Here is a 23,523-nt window from a genome sequence, read left to right as displayed (position 1 = left end):
ATTGCATGACGCGTTGTTTTAAAACCACAGTGTGTAATCGAAAACGCACTTTAAATCTATAAATATCTACAGTTGTCTATTCCTTCTTCCTTTTCGTGTGGCCGTGTCACCGCGTGGTTCACTGCCGCATTTCGCGTGAAAAATATCAAAATGGCAATCAGACCAGTATACAGGCCTACGATCGTCAAAAAGAGGACGAAAAGATTCATTCGTCACCAGTCAGACCGATATGACAAACTCAAGCGTAACTGGCGTAAACCGAGAGGTAAGAAATGTGCACAATTTCGTTCAACCATACCAACTTTGACCATGCCTGCGTACTTAATGACCACTTAACTCATTAAAAAACATTTAAAGAACGTTTCATGTCTAAAACACTAAATGTATTTATTTACTTTGTTCTAACCTAACGTGAATGCATGTCTCATATTTTGTTGTTAGGTTATATTTGTATCCTATTAAGAATACTGACGTTTCTATGGAGTATAATAAAAAATTTAACTAGAATGAACCCCCAAGCTGTTCCTAAATTTATACTGTATAGCATAATATTAGAAATAAACTTACAATCACTTATTTCCACCTACCTTACATCTTCAAAACTCATAGTACTTTATCTATAACCATACAAGTATTACTTTAACCTGTTACTTGTTATAACTATTTTCTCACTTTAAGAATCACATTGCTATTTTCACCCTTCTACCTACCAACCAGTTTGGTCCTGTGGTTTCATATTCTGAATTTAGATCATGAGGTTCCAGGTTCAAACCTTGACTATGGCGTAAGTCTAAGTTTAGTATTTTCTAAAGGTTTTATTATGCAAGGGCACTCTGTGTTATTCATTTCTGTATGATAATTACAATTTGTTACCTTGCTAGATAAGAACTACCAAACCCTATTCCGGATAACTCCATAGTTAATCTGGTCATAGTGGTAGATACATTTTTATTATTTTAATCATTCAATCAAATTTATTTGATAGATTTATGGTTATTATTAAATGATTATATTTTAAATAAATTAAAATAAAAGGGTGAATCAACTATTTCTTGTTGTTATTGTGTCCTGTCAGCCAGGGGACAATATTAGCACAGTTTGTTAGATGGAATGTTATATAACGATCCACAATCCAGCCTTATAAATATCTACCACAAAAATGCATGATTGGTTATTTTAATTACCATAAAATCGGGGTTTTAACAGTGACCCAGGAGAAGGCAACGAGTGACAAGAAAAAGTTAATTCACCCAAAAAAAATATTTATTTAATATATATTTATATAATTAGTCATTTATTTAGTCATTTATTCAATATTGCATTGTCATGTACATAATAAGGTGTTACATTTCATATAGCCAGTTCATGACACCCTGTAAGGGCACACAATAGTACAGTTTTTCTATTCTATTAATTCTAATCTACATATTGTAATTAAGGTAACACAATTACATTACATTACATTAATACAATACATTAAATTAAACTAAATCTATATCTTAAATAGCTAAATAAACCCAATGGCCCTATTGTCTATTAATATACATATATATATAATCTAGAAAAAGTGTCCTTACAGATGTAACAATTTTTATGACTTAAGACCTAGTGTCTCCATGGATTTAACACTGGTGTTGTGACATTCCAGGTATTGACAACAGGGTGCGCAGGCGCTTCAAGGGCCAATACCTGATGCCCGGCATCGGCTACGGTTCCAACAAGAAGACCCGTCACATGCTACCCAATGGCTTCCGCAAGGTAAGGAATGATTACTTCTCTTCCTGTTTTTCCCCTCTGCTCTGTATGAGCATTTGTGTAACTTAGAGATGGGCTGAATATTCAGTAAGTATTCGGTATTCAGCAAGTTTTCCAATGTTAGTATTTGGCCAAATTATGTGGTTGAAGGGCCATATCATCATCATCATGTCAGCCGAATTATTTTGACCCATGTTCTTTCACTGATATGCGTTAAAATTGTTAAATAACAAACGAAACCGTCAACGCCCTCTATACGAGAGTAGGCCAAAGGTAGTAGCGACATCTGATCGAGAATCAAATTTTCGTGATTTTCGAGGCACGTTTTTTCCTTAGACTGTAATAGTAATAGTAATAGCCTTTATTTCATGCTTCTTTTTTACAATTACATAAATTTCAATTATTATTGGTTTATTATTTGCATGTCGCTTGAGCGGAAAAGGCCTCCCCCAGTTTTTCCCATTCCTTAGACTGTATCATCCATCTATTACGGAGTTATATCTATCTTTGGTAATACACAGAGAGAGTCGACGTTTAGTTTTAGTTCGGTCGGATCACTCGGATCGCTTTGCTATCACTGTCACTCCTCGGTCCTCGCTCCCATTCTGTTTCGTTCACGTGTAGTGTACTAAAACGTACTAAGAGCAGGATCATTAGGGAATAGTTCGGTCTAGTACAGTGGAGGGAATCGTGTCTTTTTGATTTTAGTACATGTGCTACACAAGCCTACCCTGTAGCAGGAACCGGCTCGCTATCCCTTATCCGGGTTTTATAAGGGTATTGCATAAGGCTTAACTCACCATACCCTTTGCCAGACGAAACCCTTTCATTTTGCCGTTAAAGCCCTTATATAAAGCTAACCCATTACCCTTATAAGGGTTAGCCTTATAAAGGGCTTCCCTTTTAGCATATAAGCGTGCTAATTAAATCGTCCACCTTGTTCATAAAGCAAACATTACTTCTAATCCGTACTAATCCTGTCTCTTTCACGCAAGGCTGAACTACGATATTACTAAAGAAAAAGCTCTATAAAAAGCGCTTAATGATAAGGGTAACCCTTATTAAGGGATTGAATGGGTTTGCAGTTCAAAAGGGAAAGTCTTTCAATGTGTTAGCCTTGTTAAGGGACACCCATTGAAAGTGTTTTATCGCGGAAAGGGTTGTCCGGTCCCTGCCCTGTAGACAGTGTTTCTGACCAACCGGTTTCTGTTCAGGTGCTGGTCCACAACGTGCGCGAGCTGGAGATCCTGATGATGCAGAACCGCACGTACTGCGCCGAGATCGCGCACGCAGTCTCCGCCAAGAAGCGCGCCGCCATCGTTGCGCGCGCGCAACAGCTTTCCGTGCGCGTCACTAACGCTAGCGCGCGTCTGCGTACGCAGGAGAGCGAATAAACTGATACTTTAGTTATATAATTTGTTGTTTTATTTATACTTTATTTTATTACCAAGCAAAACGTTTAGAAGATTACGGTTTTTTCGTAAAAAAGTTAAGTAACAACATAGAGTAACTTATACTAGAGCGGTACTGTCATAGTAAATTTTGTAACTGCCATCTGTCGACACACTTTAAAACTAAAAATGAAGATTTATAAAAATACGATAGAATGTATTTAAATATAGATAAATGATTTTTTTTATTTCTCACCAAAATCTTGAGCGTTGCTCGGCTTTTTAGTACAGATGGCGCCATCATTAGAGTGCTTCAAGCCCGTCATTTAGTACAAAGGTTTCTCTTATAATGCTGTTTTTAAGCATAAAATTTAGGTCTGTGGTTTTAATTATTTTCTTACCAAGCATAACATAGCATAAAGATAACATTTTTTTTTCTGTAACGTGTAATGTAACACGAATTCTGCGTGTGGACGGAACTACGAGCATTACACGCTTGTGCCGGATGCATCGCCTGTCGGTTCTTAGCGCGTGTCCACACGTTATCTTACAAAACCGTAGTTATGCAGAAAACAACCAGCTCAATTTTTTATCAATGCGAAAAGCGACCCAATCCACTGAGTTATGGCAAGTTATGGTGTATTTCACTTTGACAAAAATAGAAAGTTTGTCGCTTTCTACAGAACTACGGTCCGACGTTATACCCGTCTGGGTCTGGAATTTTGGAGTCTGGAGTCTTAATTACCAAAGGATGGTATTCCAACATATTCCAATGTGCATTGCGTCTCACTCTCTCATTAAGTAAAATGTAAGACGCAAATACACATTAGACCAACATATTGGATAGATGGTATACCATCCTAACAAGCGTTGAATCTCGGGCTTCACCTAATATTTTAACCAAATAGTAAAGTATAATCAAAATAATAGGTAATTTTAACATTGAGGGTTGCCCAGCTTTCCAGTCCAGGGGGCGCCATAGGCACCACCGTATGACCGTATAAAAGCGTGGTTCAAGCCCATACCTGCCAAACAAAGTCGGTAGAAAAAGGCGGCAAATTAAAAAAATGTTGGCGCAAAGGATTATCGTCCCATAGAAAATTTTAATTTCGCGCCTTTTTCTACTGACAAGATTTGCATGACCAACTATAGCTTTCCTATCTGTGTAACATCGTAGTGTGCTATGAACCACCATAAATTTTAGGTCTGTGCTATGAACTATAACGGCGTATTTTTTTTTCAGCCACAATGGTAGTGGTTCTACTCGTCGGCAGATGGCGCTAGTAGTATCGTATTTGGCAAAAATAGATATCTCTGGTATTTTTGTAAGTCGATTTAAGGGCAGTCCAGAGCGGACAATCAAATGGCCAATTAGATCAGAAATTAAATTGGCGTCAAAACCATCTGGTATCCACCACGTATCCACACGTACAAAGTACATAGTGGGACCATCTAATTGATTGAAACATTCATAATTGCTCTAAGGGCAAATGTACCCTATATAGGTTGGTACTATAGGGCAAAATTAAACAGATTTTGCGGTAATTGTGTTCTGGAGTGAGCCCAAGATAACTCTGAAGCGATTTTGATAGCACAGACGGTATGACGAGTGTTATGACTAGTACGGGGAACAGATGTAGCTTACTTTATTCTTAAAATGTTAAAGTACCTATATTATTTTGTTGTTATCTTTACTGGACAGTGCAGTTGACTGACCAATTGTAGACCTTATTCTAACGACTTAGGGACGTCGGTTGGTCACTTAACTGTACTGCGCCTAGTGACCATAAGGTCACTAAACTATGTAGTTGTATAAAAATGTAAGCATATATATGTCTTTTATAATACTGAATAAAGATATTTTGTATTTGTATTTTAATCGTCAAACATCTATGAAATTATGACGTTTAAAATAACGCTATAAAAATCGCTGCAGAATTATCTTGGTCTGACTCTATGCAGACATGAGGTCATTATACACATATCCAGTACTCGTCTGTGCCTCACGGCACGGCAGGTCGCATTTTGATCGTTAGGTAACTGCGCGCGTGGTCGCGTGACAAAACCTAATAACTTAAGTTTTGCCGATTCGCTGTCAAAAGGGGACGGCGGAATGCAAGAGTAATTGTTAAAATCAAGTATTTTTGCTTTGATTGTATTTAACTGTTACCTAAAGTTAAACGAATTCTTTATTAGTAAGGACCAATAAAATACTGCGTTGGGGTAAGATTGAAGGGTAAGACAAAAAAAACCGTGTGCCAAAGCATTATGGACGACTTTTCATCTTACCACTCATAAAAAACCCTTCTATCTTATCCCAACGCACCCTTTATTGCAGAACCAATGGAAATTACTCAATAGTTGCTCAGTCAACGAATAAAGTAGGAACATAACAATGTTTAATAAAAATATCATCATCATCATGTCAGCCGATAGACGTCCACTGCTGGACATAGGCCTCCCCCAAGGCTCGCCACTCCGACCGATCCTATGCCGCTCGCATCCACCGAATTCCCGCGACCTTCACCAGGTCGTCGCTCCACCTCGTTGGAGGCCTACCGGCAGTTCGTCTTCCGGTACGCGGACGCCACTCCAGAACCTTCCGGCCCCACCGGCCATCAGTTCTGCGAGCAATGTGCCCCGCCCACTGCCACTTAAGGTTTGCAATTCTGCGAGATATGTTGGTGACCCTAGTTCTACTGCGGATATCATCATTTCTGATTCTATCAAAATATAATAAAAATATCTAATAAAAATATTTTAAACAAAAATTATAAGAAATACTAGACTGTTCAAAGGAAACTACACCTAATCGTAATAACGTTGCTATGATAGAATCTGCAGTGCTACATTTTGTTTGGTGTAACATTGCCCATACCTGTATAAATATTTACAACTTTGCCCATTGCATGGAAACAGGTTTATTTTTAAGTTTTCAATAAGTATAACGATTGCGATAAATGTTCGCTTCTGGTTCCGTTCAGTTCACTTCCATCCGGAATGGCACAATATTGGCAAAACAGTTGGGTTATGATTTTATTTTTTACGATACACACCCGTACTTGGTACGAAGTCGTTAGGGATACATGGTGATGCAAAACGCCGCAGTATTTTCAGTTTTTAAACTTAATTTGGCAACTTTTATAAAATAAGTTTGTATGAAAATTAAATTCGCTTTTTCAGTTGGTTTATGTTATGAGATTCTAAAGTTCGTAATATTGTCTTCGGTTACGGCGATACTTACTTATGAAATAAAACTAAGAAAACGGCTTATTTGTGAAGGGTTCGAAACGTCGGGATGTAATATAAATTCAACATACGCGATATAATCCGTTTTCATAGGTTTATTTCTAAAGTTCGCTTATATTTAATAATTTGTTTATTATTATTATTGAGGCATTTATCTTACTAGGATACCCACACTATGTAAGCACTGAATTCTTCACTGTATGTAAATATTCTAGACATACGCGATTAGTGAGAAATAAAGCCCACTATCAATACCTGTAGGTACCATACCTACATACTTCCAAATTCCAGGCTCAGCTGAGTCAGCTGACTGAACTGCAATAAAACGGGAGGCGTATGGATTATAACATTTCTGCTTTAATTTTTAAGGAAATTTCTACACACTACACAGCCTGTATAAGGATTTGCATGGGAACTTGTTTACGTGAAACCTTATCATAGCACGGCGACCTCTTCAGGGAGCGGTGGTGAGTTACAGCTTAATTGAATAACTTATTGGCCATTAACTACCTATTATCTTATTAAATTAACTATTAGTCAGTTTATCTTTGATTGTTGGTAGTACCATCGCATCGTTGGTCCCTTTCTGATATTAGAATAAGAGCAAAGGATATATATCTGTCATCTTATCGATTTCTATATATATATACCGGGTGTTTTCTGTAACAGGAGCATTAAATTTAACTGTAGGCTGTACTCCTGAAACTAACCAACATTTGTTCAGCAACTTTTATAAATAGCTTGTGTTTTGATTTTCATTACACTATAAAGTTTATTCTAAGACGCAATGTATTACAAAATTTGTTATATTTAAAGGGTGACAAGCAACGTACAACACACAGACGGCAGCGTATAGTGAAAAAAATATTTAATTAGTATGAAAAAGATATAATCTAAAAATTTCATAATTTTAAAAAGTTGCTGAACAAATGGTCAGGTTGAGGCGTACAGCCTCCAGTTTAATTTATTGCTCCTGTTACAGGAAATACCCGTATATCTCGCGTTTCTTATTATTTTATTTAGAGATCTGTGCAGTCATCGAAACTATTGGCTTAGCACCCGCTGCATACAAATATATATGCAGGGGTTTGTATACGCCGCGGTGCAAAGAATTATATAATGAGTCTGTTTAGAAGAATTAAGTTATCAAATTTAACTATTATATGTAATTAAATATGTTTCAATTAATAGTCTGTGTCAGTCCACTACTTAGACTTGAAATAAAGTAGATTCGATATGTCGGCGGCCGATAGTAAGATCAGGCAGATCATGAAATTCCTAGTCATATCTTGAAACGAGAAATTCTTTGTACCGTTCTCCGAGTTGACGGAGGCTCCTATTTCTGGATAGTTTGGTCTGGTCCCTTCGGACATCTCAAGCAACCTAACGAACCTATCCTACCTATCTATTGGTTTTATGTGACTACCGTCAAAACATGACACATCAGGAACATTCTAGTATCTTCCTGATCTTACGATCGGCCGCCGACTGATATGTACACCACTTCTTTTTTTCCTTTTCTTCTTCCATTGCATACCTTCAAAGAGAATTAAGTACCTAGACATAGAGTGCTCACTCTATACATCAGTTTTGTTACCAAAATACTTTTATTTTTGTAGTCGACTTCAAGTGTCAAATAACGGAATTATCAGTACTGCTACTCGACACTAGATGTCACTTGTGTCGCGACTGACAAGTGTATTGCTCAACAATTTACAACTAATATTACAAACAGAAGGAGTTGAAAATAGAGTTCCGGTTAATCCGGATATAATATTAACTGAAAATCGTTGATTATTTTCCGTTCGTCGCGACATCTATTGTCTAGTAGCAGTACTGATAATTTCGCTACTTGACGCTAGATGTCGACTACGAAAAGAATACTTGAGGATACCTTAACGAACACAACTTCTCCGTTTGTTAATAGAACCACCTTAAATACAAGTGGAAACGGCCAATATCGATGTCATCATTCGCACGGTTTCAAACAGTTGTCAAGATTAAATACTTCCCACAATATATATTTCGTAACGTTTCTAATCCAGGTAGGCACTAAACAACAGATTACTTTTTTTTTAAATATTCATCATATACTTAAGAGTAAGTCTCTTGTCGGTGGAGCAATTTCCATGTTTCGCGGTCCTCTGCCTTCTCTTTGACAGCCTGATACGACACGACGTTGAGTTTTTCCTTTATTTGATGCATGTACGCTCTCCTTGGTCTTCCCTCCTTCCTCTTTGCTTCAACTTTCCCTTCTATGATGTTTTTGATAAATTCGTCGTGTCGTATCAGGTGCCAAAGCATCTTTCCTCTTCTATTATCTATATTTCTTAACAAAGTCCCCTTTTCTCCTACTATACGTAAAACCTCTTCGTTGGTTTTTTTTTCAGTCCAACTGATCTTAGCCATTCGACGCCAGCACCACATCTCAAAAGCCTCCAGCCTCTTCCTATCACGTTGCCTCATTGTCCACGTTTCGCTTCCGTACAGTGCAATACTCCAGATGTACACTTTTATGAGCCTTTTGCGTATATTGTCTGATATCCGGGCTTTAAATAGGCACTTCTTTGCGTTAAAAGCTTTTTTAGCCATCGCCATTCTAGTAGTAATATCTTGTGTACATCTGGAATCACTAGTAATTATGCTGCCTAAATATTTAAACGATTTTACCTGTTCTATTGGACTATTATTTAAGTTGATTGGTTTTTGTCTTTGCAGGTTATTGGAGGTATGTTTTGAAGCTACAAGTATTTTAGTTTTCTTAATGTTGATTTTCAGTCCGAACTCGTCAAAAACTGTATTCATTTCAGATAGTAATTCTTCTAGCTGCCTAGGCGTATGTGCCAGTGCAGCGATGTCGTCAGCAAATCGGATAAACTGTATGTTCTTTCCATTAAATGTAACTCCTCCTTTTCCAGACTCTACAAGTTTCCTGATGGCACACTCTATAAAAATGTTGAAAATAAGTGGCGAAAGTGGACAGCCTTGCCTCACCCCTTGTTGGATTTTTGCTTTTCTTGTCTCTTCTCCTATTTCTATAGTAGCTTCTTGATTTTTATAAAGTTCAAAAATGACTCTACGGTCTTTATAATCTAGTCCAGCTTCTTTTAAAATTCTGAACATTATTTTCTAATTTACTTTATCAAACGCCTTTTCTAAATCTATAAATGCTATATATGTATTCTGACTCATGTCTATTCTTCTATCTATAACCATTCTCAACGCAAATATTGCCTCTCTTGTCCCTCTGTTTTGGCGAAATCCGTATTGATCGGCGCTTAAATATTCTTCTGTTCTTGATCTTATTCGGTTTTGTATAATTTTCAATAATATTTTACTGGCCTGTGATATTAGACTTAAGGTCCTATGTTCTTCGCATTTTTGAGTATTTGGTTTCTTTGGCAAAGTAACTATTTTAGCAGTAACATAATCTGTAGGAATTGTTCCAATATCATACATTTGGGCAGTGATTTTATAAATGTCATCTTTAAGTGGTTCATAATTGGCGTATTTTATGAACTCTATATAAATCTTATCATTTCCAGCTGCTTTCCCGGTTTTTAAACTGTTCAGTGCGTTATCAAATTCTCTTCTAATTATACACGGGCCTAAATCATCTAAGTCTACTTCTTCTTCTCTTTCAATATTATAGGACATTTTTTTAATTATATTATTACACAAATTGACCAAGTCCCACAAGCTCAATAAAGCTTGTGTTGTGGTTACTTGTGTGACACAAATCTCAGTTTTGACATTTTGCTGGGACGTCAGTTAGCCGCGACCACGACCAGTGAAACCTGTGTCGAAACGTCGGTAAATAAAGGTAACAAAATAAATTCGCGATAGACCCGTTTCTAAATGTGATTTATTATGTGTTCAAACTGCGAAAGTTTTAAATGTTACATAGAAAACACCCATGACTCAGGAACAAATATCCGTGATCATCACTGAATAAATGCCCTTACTAGGATTTGAACCCAGGACCATCGGCTTCACAGGCAGGGTCACTACCCACTAGGCCAGACAGGTCGTCAAAACTTTATTTTAAATAAGTAAATAAATATAGATATTTAATGGTAGGGTGCGTTGGGATAAGATTAAACGGATTTTTCATGCGGGATAAGATAAAAAGTAGCCCGTAATGCTTCGGCAACAGCATATGGACGATTTTTTGTCTTGCCCCTCATGAAAAACCCGTTCTATCTTACCCCAACTCACTCTATAAAAAACTTGTTAATGTTGGTATTAGATGAAGTTACTGCCGACATGGCTCCATACTTCAGATGTCACAAATGCGGTCGTAAATGCCGGTCCCGCATTGGCTAAATTGGCTTATAAAGCCACGAGAGACGTTGTGCCTCGCATACAGACGCTGCATAAGTCATCTGTCAAGATGTTAAAGGCCTCATGATGAGATGAGAATGATTGAAGTTTTCATTACAACTTTACCCACTCCCTTGTAGTACAATACAACCCACAATGAAATAGCATGTTGTCACATTTACCTACTTTGAAGTTCAATAATTGAGATCAAAATTTAATTTAATTTAACTTGACTTTTTCACAGATTTTAATTGTTATGTAACTTTGCCCACTGAAGTTATCGCTGTGTTACAGCACCAGCTTTACCAGCTGCAGACTCCAAGATGGCGATGAAGACGCTACACCCCATCCAGCATAAGCTGACTCGCACCACGCACCACTCGGTGCGCTTCACTAGCGACGGACTGCCCAAATACAAGACTCTCGTAAGTGGATATGTTTAACAAAACAAAGTCATATCTTTACACACTAACAAAAGGGTGGGGATTTTTTTTGTCCTTAGGCACAATCAGTTAATAGAAGAACTAAGAATATACACAACGAAAAAATACATTACGGTGCGTTGGGATAAGATTGAACGGGTTTAATTATTTTTAGGGTTACCGGGACCCTATTGTCAAGTATTACCAACCAACAAGTATGAAATTAAATAGCAACAACATTCCAGGACTCTTCAGACTCCAGCCCTCCTATTTTCGCGCCGAGCTCGTACCCCAACCACGACTCGGGTGCGCCGAGCCCGGAGTTTCCTGCCAGCTTCCAGCCGGCCGCACATCGCTTGCGACATAATGAGCAGCGTGAGTAACAAAACATGTCAACTTTGCCCACGGAGATAACTTCAACTTTATGAACTAATATATAATTGACATATTTATTTAGATATAGTTCTTAGAATTACAATACCAAAAAATGTAATAAGATTGCTTAAACATAAAAAAATATATAAAGAAATTATAAATTTAGAATTAGAATAATAATAAAGTCTAGCCTAAGTCGCCCTAGGCCTAAGGCCGCGAGCCGCGACTACATTTTGAGTTATTTCTTGTTATCATCAGCGAATTTTTTGTCTTAATTTGCCGCCACTGGGCATTTGCCTTTATGGTAAATTTTAATTTTGTTGTAACTTTGCCCATTAAATTTAACACTAAGAGTTCCTTGTTTTTTTTAATTGTCAGCAATTTAAAAATAATGCATGTGAAATGTTATAGGCATTAAACTGCTAAATCAAATAAACACAATCGTGCAGCAGCGAGCAGAACTTGAGTCTAACAGACTCACACTCTCCACGCTTCTAGACGAACTAAGAAGGAAGCTGAAGAGGCGGGTAGAAGAGTGCCATCTTGATAAGAAAGAAAAGTTGAAGGTAATAAAAATGTTTATGATCATTACAATATGAACTAAGACCAAACCATACCAAACTAAGACAAAAGTTTTGAATATTTTGTGTCGGAAAACTAGATGGCGCTGTACGGCTCCAAGCATGCGGTCACTACTGTCACTAGGTTGTTGAATTTTAAACGATAAAGTTTGCGTTTCACAAATAAATTTCGACAAATGGTGGCTACAATATTTTGCACTTATTTATTTTATTTTACTGTTATATGACTTCAGTCAACGTTTTATTTCGCGATGTCATGTTTAATTCTAGGCGTTAAAACAATCAAACTTGCGCTTAGAAAAGGAAAAACTGGGTCTCACCGCAGAGATAGAGCACGTGAAGCGCCATCTGTTGAAAGAGGAGGCGCACCACGTGCAGCACGCTAGGACCGCGGTCGCGCAGGTACGCTGTAGTAAACACAGATGGCAGTGTTCATAAAAGTTTTATTATCAACAGCAAAGATAGATATAACTCCGTAATAGATGGATACAGTAAGGAAAAAACGTGCCTCGAAAATCACGAAAATTTGATTCTCGATCAGATGGCGCCACTAGTTTTGGCCTACTCTCGTATAGAGGGCGTTGACGGTTTCGTTTGTTATTTATAATTTTAACGCATATCCGTTAAAGAACATGGGTCAAAATCATATAAAAATAATTAATGCAAATAAAAAAATCCTTAATCTATATTTATAAACTTTTTAACGTATTTTTATAAATCTTCATTTTTAGTTTTAAAGTATGTCGATAGATGGCAGTGAATTTACAGTGGTTACAAAATTTACTATGACAGTACCGCTTTATCTTATTATATCCTCTTTGTCAGCAGTCTCCAAGTTGCAAAGCAATAATAGCATTTTTAAGCATAAGTTTCATTTTTGAGATTTTTTCCTTACTTTAGTCAAATGTTGATGTTTTCTTGGCGGCGTTATTTTAAGCAAATGTTCGATTTTATCACGCCAATATCAATAACGACTAATATACGATGGGTGCTTGTCTTAGACACTGCTACCATTGCCTACCATGCCAATTATTGCATAGGTTAAAAAACAGTAACTTTATACAAAATCTAATCCTAAATAATGGGAGAAAGGCAATGTTGCATGTCGGGTAATATTCATTGAAGAAGTTTACAGAACTTTAACCTTTCTGGTTTACGGGCAGGCGATCCAAGGTGTGACAAAGGCGGGGACCTCTGATAGCCTCTTCAGTACGTGTTCGGTGTCCGAGCTACCCAACCTCGTCAGCAGAAACGTGGCTAAAAATGCTCCCTCCCGTGCTGTAAGTATCCTACATTTCCTGTGCGTGTTTCTTGCGGTGTCAGCATGGTCGCATTTTTATCACCTGTCACTATGCCTGTCACTTTCGCACTTACTTATTTGTTAGAACGTGACAGGCATGGTGACAGGCGATAAAAATGCTACCGTGCTAAGCCCGCTGTGGTTTGGTACAAATTTAGCCGGCTATAAAAGCTATGCATCTAAAGTTGGCTACTTTAAAAAGATAACTACAGGGTCTAAAGAAGAGTGACGTGGTAGGAATGGGGTCAGTGGCGATTTCAAGCGCCCTGGGCTTTTATAGATTAGCCGCTCCATAGCCTATAACTGAGTTCGACTCGCGTCGCCCCTTCCCTTGTCGCTTTTCCGGGCCGTTACTCCATTTATTTTGTTCCTAGGTAGGGTAAATACGCTCTGATCGGGATAGTCTTTAGACAAAATGAGAGTGGAGTTTCTTTTTTTTATGGTATAGAAGGCAAACGAGCAGACGGATCACATGATGGTAAGCGATTACCGCCGCCCATGGACACTCGCAACACCAAAGGGGTTGTAAGTGCGTTACCGGCCTTTAAGATGGGAGTACGCTCTTTTCTTGAAGGTTTGAAGGTCGTATCGTATCGTGCGGATGCGGTCCAGAGGGAGAAGCTGGTGTTGGGGTGCCCCTGCCCATAGATGAGAACAGTATTCCGTGTGTGGGCGAACCTGCGCCTTATAAAGCTGTAGGAGGTGGGCCGGTGTGAAATACTGTCTCGATCTGTTGAGAAAATACAACCTAGAGTTTCATGACTTACCAGGCGGGCTGTATGCTTGTTAGCCACCAACGTGGTATTAAAACCTGGTCAGCAAGTTTTTATTGACTTTAATTCAATATCACAGGCTGACAGCAAATTAGCGGCTGCAAGATTGATGCGAGACATCGCAGAACTTCGGCAGCGCGTCGCACAGGTTGAAATCCGGCTTGCTAACGAGCAGAAGGTATGGTGATTCTTCCAACTTCTGTAGCTTTTTTAATCAGTCAGTTGTTGTGTTGGCTACAGTTGAGAAAGTTACTTGATTAAGGGCCTGTTTCACAATGTCCAAGTAAAGTCCTGAATAAGCTACTTGCCACTTATCTGACGAATAAAGTCATCTTTGGCGTTTCATAATCTTCAAATAAGCTTAACTGGTAGATAAATACCTTTACAACTGAAGGTAGTTTTATCTGGCAGTTAAGTTATATGTTAATTAGCTATCAAATACTTTACTTGGTCATTGTGCAACAGGCCCTTAAGCTCAGGCAGGAATGCACCCTTGAAATTAACGAAAAAAAAGTGTTACGTGTAATCTTTACGCGTGTTTGGAGTAAAACTTCTTTGACGTTTATCGCTATGTTCACACTTTGACGTGTGTCCTATTGTGCGTGTGTCACTACTGAGCGTTACTTCCGTCAGAAAAGAATCTGAGTTACCCTCTAGTCGCGCCTAAAGAAGTTTTACTTCAAAAACACAGTGTAGAGATAACCTGTTTCACATATTTCAGCTTAATTTTTATCCCATTTCATAGTCTTTCTTCCTAAAGGAGCAGGATTCTTAGCTCCTTTTCTGGTTTCAGCGCAAGCGGCAAGCGGAGCAGGACATCATGCGCCTACGCAAGGAACTATCCAACACGAAGAGCTGTATCGCCTCGCTGCGACTCGCGCCACCACCGCTGCGTAAACAGTGCTCCAAGTTTGCATAGACAATATAGACAACACCATTTGGCTACAAGTGCTACAACTCTATGACTAGCGACATCTAAAAATAAACAAATACATCGAAATGTATTTATTTATTTAAACTTTTTTGCACAATAAAAAATAAGTACCAATGGCGGACTTAATGCCTTAAGGCATTAAATTAATGTTGGAGTACACCGAGCGGAAGCTGCCCTTGCCCGTGTCATGGGACGCACGCAGAGGCAGCACCCGCCAGGGTGTACCTAAGGGCTATTATGCACAACTTGACGTCCCTTTGCGTGCACGACCACAGATAAGATAATGACTTGAATTTTGACAACCATAAATAGCCGAAAGGGATAGTGCCATATGTTAGAAATAGACAGCATGATTCGACCCTGAACCGTTGTCAAAGTTTGGTTTTGTTTCCTTTCTGTACGGTAGTACTATTATTTATTATGTGATATTAAATACATTATTATTATTTGGCGCTATCTAGTTATTTCGAACAACATTCTATAGAAATAAAGAATAGATGTAACAGCCCCTTTAACGGCCCTTTAAGAACGGCGTGGTTGTCTTCACTGCTGGCAATATTAATAAAATACCTTCTCTTAATCATTGTTGGTATGTGGAATAACTTGGTGGTCAAAATATAACGTATGTAGGTATTCTAGATCGCAAAACTTACAAAACATTTAAAAAAATAACTTGTTTATTTCATTTCGTCAAATGTACATACAGCCTACATTTTGGCTTTAACATCTTTCAACAAAAACTGGCTAACAGCATCCGCCATGCGCTCCGGGTGGCTAATATGCACATCATGTCCACCCTCTACTATCTTCAGACTGAAGTTCCCATTCGGCCAGCACACAGGGTCCTTTACAAACGGCGTCTGGTCGTACCATCCATCATCTATGGAGCCTTGAGCGAGCACGTATAACGTTGGTGTTGTGGAAGCGGTGTAGATGGCGCGGTAAGCGTCGCCGGTGAAAGGCATGTGAGTGAAGGTTTTTTGGCGTTGGTCGTGAGTAAATCTGGTACGAGAAAAAAATTTTTTCTTATAGGTATCTGCTAACTTTCTGGGTTCCAATCCTGTAAACAGTGGCGTAACTAGGGGGGGGGTAGAGGGGGCAAGTGCCCTGGGCGCCATCCAAGGGGTGGCGCCAAAATGGGCAAAAGGCAGCAGCAGGGAAACTTTTGTCAGTCGTCAGGGGGCGCAAATTTGGTGACTGCCCCGGGCACCATATCCTCTAGCTACGACCCTGCCTGTAAGTAACTTCTACCAAGAACAATTTTATCGTTGCGGTTGTAAATTCCGCTATTTGATCCGTAAAATTTTCAGAAAAGTAAAGTAAAGTTATGTAATGGCCAAGGTACGATTTCGGTTTTCGAAAATCTAGCACATGTCGGAATTTATAAGCGCAGCGACGTATGTAGTTATTTTTAGGGTTCCGTACTCAAAGGGTAAAAACGGGTCCCTATTACTAAGACTCCGCTGTCCGTCTGTCACCAAGCTGTATCTTATGAACCGTGATAGCTAGACACTTGAAATTTTCACAGATGATGTATTTCTGTTGCCGCTATAACAACAAATACTAAAAAGTACGGAACCCTCGGTGCGCGAGTCCGACTCGCACTTTGCCGGTTTTTTCATCTGCATGTTGGTGTACAGATTAGGCCCCGAGCCCGAAAAAATCACTTGAGATAATTCATACTATAAGTTCTTATGTGTAATTCTTAAAAATTACCTAAATAGGCCGTCTCCAGCCGATGATAGCACTCTCTCTATGACGTGTTCTGCGGCCTCCTTGTGTAGACTACGGGCCTTCATTAACATTTCCAAAGCCTGAAAAATAAATAAGCGTGTAACATAAGACATCTGCTAAATATTCGTGGTAGATGTGATAGTAAAATGTCCATGTGATTTACCAGGGGTCCCTTTGTTTGACATAATTATTGAAAGTCATAATGTAATGATTGTCATATTATCATTAGTCATAATTCTGAAACCGTTAAGGTTAGGTTAGGTTAGGTTTGTTTTATGGCAATCCTGAAAAGTTACGCGTTTCTGAGAAAAACCAAATTATGACTAATGATAATATGACAATCATTACATTATGACTTTCAATAATTATGTCAAACAATAGAGACCCGATTTACCAGCGTACTTAGTATAGTATACTTTTACTATCTACTCTACCTTTTCGTAAGTATACTTCGGTGGCTCCCCACCTCCATTCAGTTTGCTATACTGCTCGTAATAACTATGATAATGTACGTGGTACCACCGACGGACGCCCTCAACATCTTGGCTGTAGCAAGCATGGTCCGGGAGTGGATCCAGCTCGACTAAGCGCGTGATGTGGCCGGGATAAGCGATGTTGAAGAAATTTCCTGTGAGAAAGGGGGTTTGTCTTGGAGTTGAGGGTATCATTGTACAGTTTGTGCCCTAACCGATCAGCGCCGACACTTTGGTCGGCATTATGCTGAGGCGAGCCTATTTCGTGGTAAACACTGCAAATATGTTTATTTTTTAACATACGATACGAGTTAAGTATTCAATTTCTAAGTTTTCTTTTTCTTTTTTGCAGCTATGAGTATGGTGGCGTAGGGTTGGGGCACACACTACATTTGGCAGCTTTCGTTTCGCTGCCACTAAGTGTTGGAATGATTTGCCACCACCAGTACGTAATTCGAAAACCGTGTCCACCTTTAAAATTCACCTCCGTAAATTCATACTGGCTAAGCAAAGATGCAACACTTAGGCAACCGTGCACACTCAGTCACTCACACACAAATCGCATAGACACTTACATACATACATACACACGAACATTCATAAGACTTAGGTATAGGCTAATTTTAATTAAGTAATTTGATTGTTATTTGTATTTAAGCTTTCAGCGTCACGGAGTGTGCCATGTTGGCTCACACCGTGGCACCAAGCTGAGTAAGGATCATTTAGCGCAACCTCATTCTGTGTAATTATTTCTAGTTTTAGTCTTATGTTATGTTGTGCTAATAAATGCTTTTTCTTTCTTTCTTTCAAAGAGAAGCGTCTAAGCAGGTGAACGCCTTTATGATTTCTCCTTAAGGACGAATTCGAGGACAAAAAGTATCAAATTTCTTCCTAACTCTGTTATGACATCGTCGGTTTATTACGTGAGTACCTACATGTTCTCCTTAAGGACGAATTCGAGGACAAAAGTATCAAATTTCTTCCTAACTCTGTTATGACATCATCGGTTTATTACGTGAACATGTAGTACCTACATGTTCATTACCTTCGCATTTATGAGTACTCCAATCAATAATTGACACCTTCAATCTTATTATAAGGTAACAGTGGTGTCTTTATTACAGTACCATTAGGTAGAGAAGTTTACCCTATAGCTAAGAGGTTCCCAAACTGTGCACCGCGGCGCTCTGGTGGAGTAGACAGTAGAGAGGGTAAGTGCGCCGCGGACTGAAAAAGATTGGGAACCCCTGCTATACCTATATAGACGTAAAGTTAGTTTTAGCTTATTTTTCAAATCACAAAGTTTATCTGTGAATGCTTACCCATCATCGCACCCAATGAGTGTCCCACGTAGATGAATTTGTCCCATTTGAAGTGTTCCTTGACCACCTTCACTGTGGGCACAAAGTCCATGATATTCAGCTGCACGCCTCGTGGTAACTGGTCTGACCTGCCGTTGAGATACATTTTGAAACTAGCTATTCCTAAAACTACTAAAGCGCTAGCAGTTGGAGGTCCTTACCGGTCATTACCCGGGAGATCAACAGACACAGAATAACTAATACTTACTACTACTACTAATACTTAGTACCAACAGATACGTAGTAAAAACAGCGCGGCAGTAACAGCCGGTGAAAGTGAAACCCGGAGCACCCGTCCTTGGCAGAGGTCCTGATGGATCCTCCGTACCCCACGTCAGTGAGACAAGAATTGCTAAGCACTACCAGTTGTTGGTTCTCACCGGCCATTCCCCGGGAGATCCACAGATACGTAGTAAAAACAGCGCGGCAGGAGCTGCAATAGAGGACGGAATCCGGAGCACGCGTCCATCCGACCATGGCAGAGAAACACTGGTGGGTCCCCCTCCATACCCCACGTTAGTCCTGAGACAAGTATTAATCATTATTAACGAAAACGAGACCTAATCGCGTATAGTTGTTTTAAAATTACCTCCGACGTTTCGAGGATGGCACAACTCGCGCAGCTAGAAGATTTTGACGCCAACTTTAGCCAGTCTTCTTCTCCGAGACCACGGGGACAATTATACGCGATTAAGTCCCGTTTTTATAAATAATATTAACGTGTAAAATCGTAAAAGTTCAAATAAGTATCTATTTACAGTCTACACTCATGCACAAATATAGAGGAACAAAAAAAAGTTTAATTTACTAACTTTGAAATTACTTAAGTAAACAAACACCCACTGTAATCCAGTAATTAAACATTTTTTTCATTTCTCATGCTCTGAAAGAGGGTCATTGTTGTTCTAAAAGGTGTGCAGAAAATGATACCTGTCTGTACTAGAGCATTTTACGTTCGAAGTACGATTTTTTTATTTTTTTTTGGATAAGCAATTGAAATTTGAGTTTAAATGTATTTGTTATACAATTTCCATTCTGATATTTGACTCTCCATTCCATAAATAACGATACTTTTGAATAAATGGTTAACTGAAAGTACCCTTAAGAAATACTATAAAAATTTATACTTAGTCATGTTTTAAAGAAAATGCATTTTACTTTCCTCGTATTCGAAATGAAAAGTAGAGTGTTTAACTCGGGTGAAAGGCATCATTTCAGCCTCGGACTATTGGCGCTCTCACTGCGTTCGAGCGCCAAAATACCTCAGCAGAAATGAGTGCCATTCATCCCTTGGTTAACAATCTACTATTTTACGTTCCTCTAAATTTGTCCATGAGTATAGTTATAAACGTGCTGTATCCTAGTCCGTCCGTTGATCGGTTATTACCACCTATTACAACTAATTTGTTACGTAACAGGATTTTTCATGTAAGTACCTACATAAAAAAGTCAGCTCAAATAACTAAAATTTTCCCCTGTAGGTAGTTAAAAAAATGTGAAAAAAAACCTATTTGTGGTAACACTTTAAAAGCTGGGATTTTTTTTTACCAAATACCAATACGACTTCTGAATTATTTGGCACTTAGCGACATCTAGCGACGTAGAATGATACTAACGGAGTACGGTGCGTAGTATGAAGATTGTCAGTCCTTTAATATATGGTCCTTGCAAATATGAACCATGACAAACTGTAGAACAATTGTTATTATCGTATTTCTTTAAGCGGTGTGGCAAATCAAACTTAAAAACTATATAAGTATCAAACTTATAAATTAAGTATTTATAGAAAAACATACTAAAAACGGCGTAGAATATTAGTATAGAAAGATTATACCAATTATACGTTGTGAATTATGGTGAAAAATTTACAAAACTAGAGAACAAATACCTCTAAGTTTGCCCCATGGTGCTTGAATAGTTATTTCTTTTTCTGCCAACTGCATTGCTCTTAACGATCTGTAAATATAGTAATAATATAAAAATATATCATAATAAATACTCGACAACAGATGTCACTAGTTTCGCTACTTGTTATAATAGTTACTTGTTTTACAAATGGATACAGTCTAAGGAAAAAACGTGCCTCGAAAATCACGAAAATTTGATTCTCGACCAGATGGCGCCACTACTTTTGGCCTACTCTCGTATAGAGGGCGTTGACGGTTTCGTGTGTTATTTAACAATTTTAACGCATATCAGTGAAAGGACACAAGTCAAATCATATAAAAATAATTAATGCAAATAGAAAAAAACATTTATCCATATTTTAATACATTTTCTCGTGTGTTTATAAATCTTCATTTTTAGTTTTAAAGTGTGTCGATAGATGGCAGTGAATTTACTGTGGTTACAAAATTTACTATGACAGTACCGCTCTATAATATTATATCCTCTTTGGTATAGGTGTCTTTATAGATAGATAGCGTTTATTCGTGGCAAAAATCGGAAAACACGAACACTTTATCGTGTTTACAAATGTATATAAATAGTACATACCTTATAAGAACCATACGGTCTAAATTGGTAACTATGAATTAAATATCAGTTACACTTGGTTACACTAATACACATTATACAAGTAAGCACCAGCAATGCGTTCAAACAAAAATATTGCGTAGATTAACAGCAGATATGAACATAAGACTAAAATATTAACATTCACACACTATCACTAATTACGTAATATACACAAATTATGCAATCCATACTAATATTATAAATGCGAACGTCTGTCTGTCTGTCTGTCTGTCTGTGTGTTACCTCTTCACAGCAAAGATAGATATAAGTCCGTAATAGATGGATACAGTCTAAGGAAAAAACGTGCCTCAAAAATCACGAAAATTTGATTCTCGATCAGAGGGCGCCACTAGTTTTGGCCTACACTCGTATAGAGGGCGTTGACGGTTTCGTTTGTTATTTATAATTTTAACGCATATCAGTGAAAGAACATGGGTCAAAATCATAAAAATAATTAATGCAAATAAAAAAAATCATTTATCCATATTTAAATACATTTTAACGTATTTTTATAAATATTTATTTTTAGTTTTAAAGTGTGTCGACAGATGGCAGTGAATTTACTGGGGTTACAAAATTTACTATGACAGTACCGCTCTAGTATAAGTTACTCTATGATATAACTCCGTACTCTTCACGCTTAAACCGCTGAACCGATTTAGTTGAAATTTAGTATACAGATAGTTTGAGTCCCGAAGGACATAGGATACTTTTTATCCCAGAACTCACCCCTCAAGGGGGTGGAAGTTTGTATGGGGAATCAATAACCACTGAACCGATTTAGATGAAACTTGGTATGGGAATAGTTTGAGCTGCGGGGAAGGATATAGAATAACTTTTATCCTCGAAATCATCCCGTAAGGGTGTAAATAATGGGGTGGAAATGTATAGTGTGAACCAATTTGGGGGTGAAAAAAGGATGGATTAAAAAGCAGATTTGTTTATGAATTAAGGTATGCAAATTACTAATTCCACGCAGACGAAGTCGCGGGCAAAAGCTAGTAATTGATATAATTCGCGTGTTCGTTCTGTTATCTAGTAAAGATAGGATTTATCTTTACTACAAGACAATTATGGCAATCGGGGTGCCAAAATTGGCGTTTGCGTCCACAGTCACACCACCTGATTTGACCTTATACTTTAGTCACTTTACACTATTTTATTTAAGTACCTACATATTTAGTCGGTAAATAAAATTATTTACTTACGTTTTGGTATACTCCTTATAAATTATTCGAGATATCTTCATAATTTTATGCACTTTGTACTTTTTCTTCAGTCACCCGTTGACCACGAACGCTGTAAAGGGTTCGAAACGTCGGGATGTATTATAAATTCATATAATTCAATACACGCGATATAATCCGTTTCCATAGTTTTATTTCATGAGTAACTATCGCGGTAACCGAAGACAATATTAATATAATAATGATTTTATGAAGTGACAAACAAAACTAAATAAACATATTCCCATACAAACGTAATTCCACTCTTATTTTAAAACTACGTGTTGGATTGTAATGAAACTTTGCACATGCAATGACATGAGGTATATCTAGGTCTGTAATTAGTTTATATAGCTCCAGTTTATAAAACAAAAAGAGATAGATGCCCGCAATTTCCGAACTTCGGTAGGCCCTCTGGAATGTCCCGGAACAAATAGGTAAATATTACAATGAAATACATAGGGCTGCGTTTCCACCAGAGATGTGTGAGGATGCGTAGCGAGGGATGTGTTTGTTAACTATTTATAAGGCATGTGTCAGAAATTGTGACGTTTTCAATCAAAAGGTACCACATTGTCGCTTGCCATAAGGACGCTCTGACAGCTTATTCGTATAAAGATACAATCCAATTTCGTCCTTATGGTAAGCGACAATGTGGTACCTTTTGATTGAAAACGTCACAATTATGCAAATTTGAACCCTATCCCTTTGAAATAAAGTTCAAAATCAGGTGGGAAATATATTTCCTCTTCCTTATTAAGGCTTAAGAACCAATAGAATCACTTCATTTGTTTTCCTCGTTTAGTTAGTGATTATATTGGTTCTTATGCCCAGCGTAGGCCAGTCCAAGGGACGCATTTATTTTATACGTTAGAGGGAGCAAGTGATATTGCTATCTCATTTCACCGCATAGCTGCGTCCCTTGAACTGGCCTACGCTGGGCCATCGTCACAGAATAACTTGGAATAACTAATAGTAGGTACATGTCTTTGTAGTCTGTGGTAGGTACTACCGATCGTGTAGAGGAGCCATGAAACATTTTGAATGTTTAAAGTTCAAAATCGAAAGTCATGTTTGACGTCATCATCACGCCTCATGATTATACAAGT

General features: G+C 38.1%; 3 protein-coding genes and 1 non-coding gene across 4 annotated transcripts; 3 read left to right on the top strand and 1 right to left on the bottom strand.

Moving 5' to 3' along the window:
• Positions 1–71: 71 nt before the first annotated feature.
• LOC134752384 (large ribosomal subunit protein eL32) lies at positions 72–3,170 on the top strand. Its single transcript, XM_063688092.1, has 3 exons — positions 72–265; positions 1,649–1,758; positions 2,970–3,170. Exons 1-3 carry the CDS (start codon positions 151–153, stop codon positions 3,147–3,149), a joined length of 405 nt encoding a protein of 134 aa, XP_063544162.1. The 5' UTR covers positions 72–150; the 3' UTR covers positions 3,150–3,170.
• LOC134752536 (small nucleolar RNA psi18S-841/snoR66) lies at positions 822–949 on the top strand. The gene has a single exon (XR_010128758.1). It is a non-coding gene; the product is annotated as a small nucleolar RNA psi18S-841/snoR66 (small nucleolar RNA).
• A 5,164-nt stretch (positions 3,171–8,334) lies between the features above and the next one.
• LOC134752248 (uncharacterized) lies at positions 8,335–15,088 on the top strand. The gene is made up of 8 exons (XM_063687878.1): positions 8,335–8,440; positions 11,013–11,143; positions 11,386–11,515; positions 11,927–12,081; positions 12,367–12,498; positions 13,260–13,376; positions 14,249–14,347; positions 14,963–15,088. The coding sequence occupies exons 1-8, from the start codon at positions 8,359–8,361 to the stop codon at positions 15,086–15,088; spliced, it is 972 nt and encodes a 323-aa protein (XP_063543948.1). The 5' UTR covers positions 8,335–8,358.
• Positions 15,089–15,810: 722 nt separating this feature from the next.
• LOC134752210 (serine hydrolase-like protein) lies at positions 15,811–22,487 on the bottom strand. The gene is made up of 7 exons (XM_063687820.1): positions 22,397–22,487; positions 20,560–20,627; positions 19,052–19,193; positions 18,633–18,760; positions 17,272–17,465; positions 16,820–16,917; positions 15,811–16,105 (listed from the first exon to the last, which is right to left on the bottom strand). The coding sequence occupies exons 1-7, from the start codon at positions 22,435–22,437 to the stop codon at positions 15,811–15,813; spliced, it is 966 nt and encodes a 321-aa protein (XP_063543890.1). The 5' UTR covers positions 22,438–22,487.
• Positions 22,488–23,523: the final 1,036 nt, after the last annotated feature.

Source organism: Cydia strobilella, chromosome 24, assembly GCF_947568885.1.
Source record: "Cydia strobilella chromosome 24, ilCydStro3.1, whole genome shotgun sequence".
Taxonomy (NCBI): domain Eukaryota; kingdom Metazoa; phylum Arthropoda; class Insecta; order Lepidoptera; family Tortricidae; genus Cydia; species Cydia strobilella.
This window is presented reverse-complemented; position numbering and strand designations above follow the sequence as displayed.

Coding starts and splice junctions, on each gene's coding strand:
- LOC134752384 (XM_063688092.1), top strand. CDS start 151: ATGGCAATCAGACCAGTATACAGGCCTACGATCGTCAAAAAGAGGACG. Junction 266..1,648: donor TAACTGGCGTAAACCGAGAG/GTAAGAAATGTG, acceptor GTGACATTCCAG/GTATTGACAACAGGGTGCGC. Junction 1,759..2,969: donor TACCCAATGGCTTCCGCAAG/GTAAGGAATGAT, acceptor GTTTCTGTTCAG/GTGCTGGTCCACAACGTGCG.
- LOC134752248 (XM_063687878.1), top strand. CDS start 8,359: ATGTCATCATTCGCACGGTTTCAAACAGTTGTCAAGATTAAATACTTC. Junction 8,441..11,012: donor TCGTAACGTTTCTAATCCAG/GTAGGCACTAAA, acceptor GCTGTGTTACAG/CACCAGCTTTACCAGCTGCA. Junction 14,348..14,962: donor GGCTTGCTAACGAGCAGAAG/GTATGGTGATTC, acceptor TTCTGGTTTCAG/CGCAAGCGGCAAGCGGAGCA.
- LOC134752210 (XM_063687820.1), bottom strand. CDS start 22,437: ATGAAGATATCTCGAATAATTTATAAGGAGTATACCAAAAC. Junction 20,628..22,396: donor TATAAGGAGTATACCAAAAC/GTAAGTAAATAA, acceptor CTATATTTACAG/ATCGTTAAGAGCAATGCAGT. Junction 16,918..17,271: donor CGAAGTATACTTACGAAAAG/GTAGAGTAGATA, acceptor TTTATTTTTCAG/GCTTTGGAAATGTTAATGAA.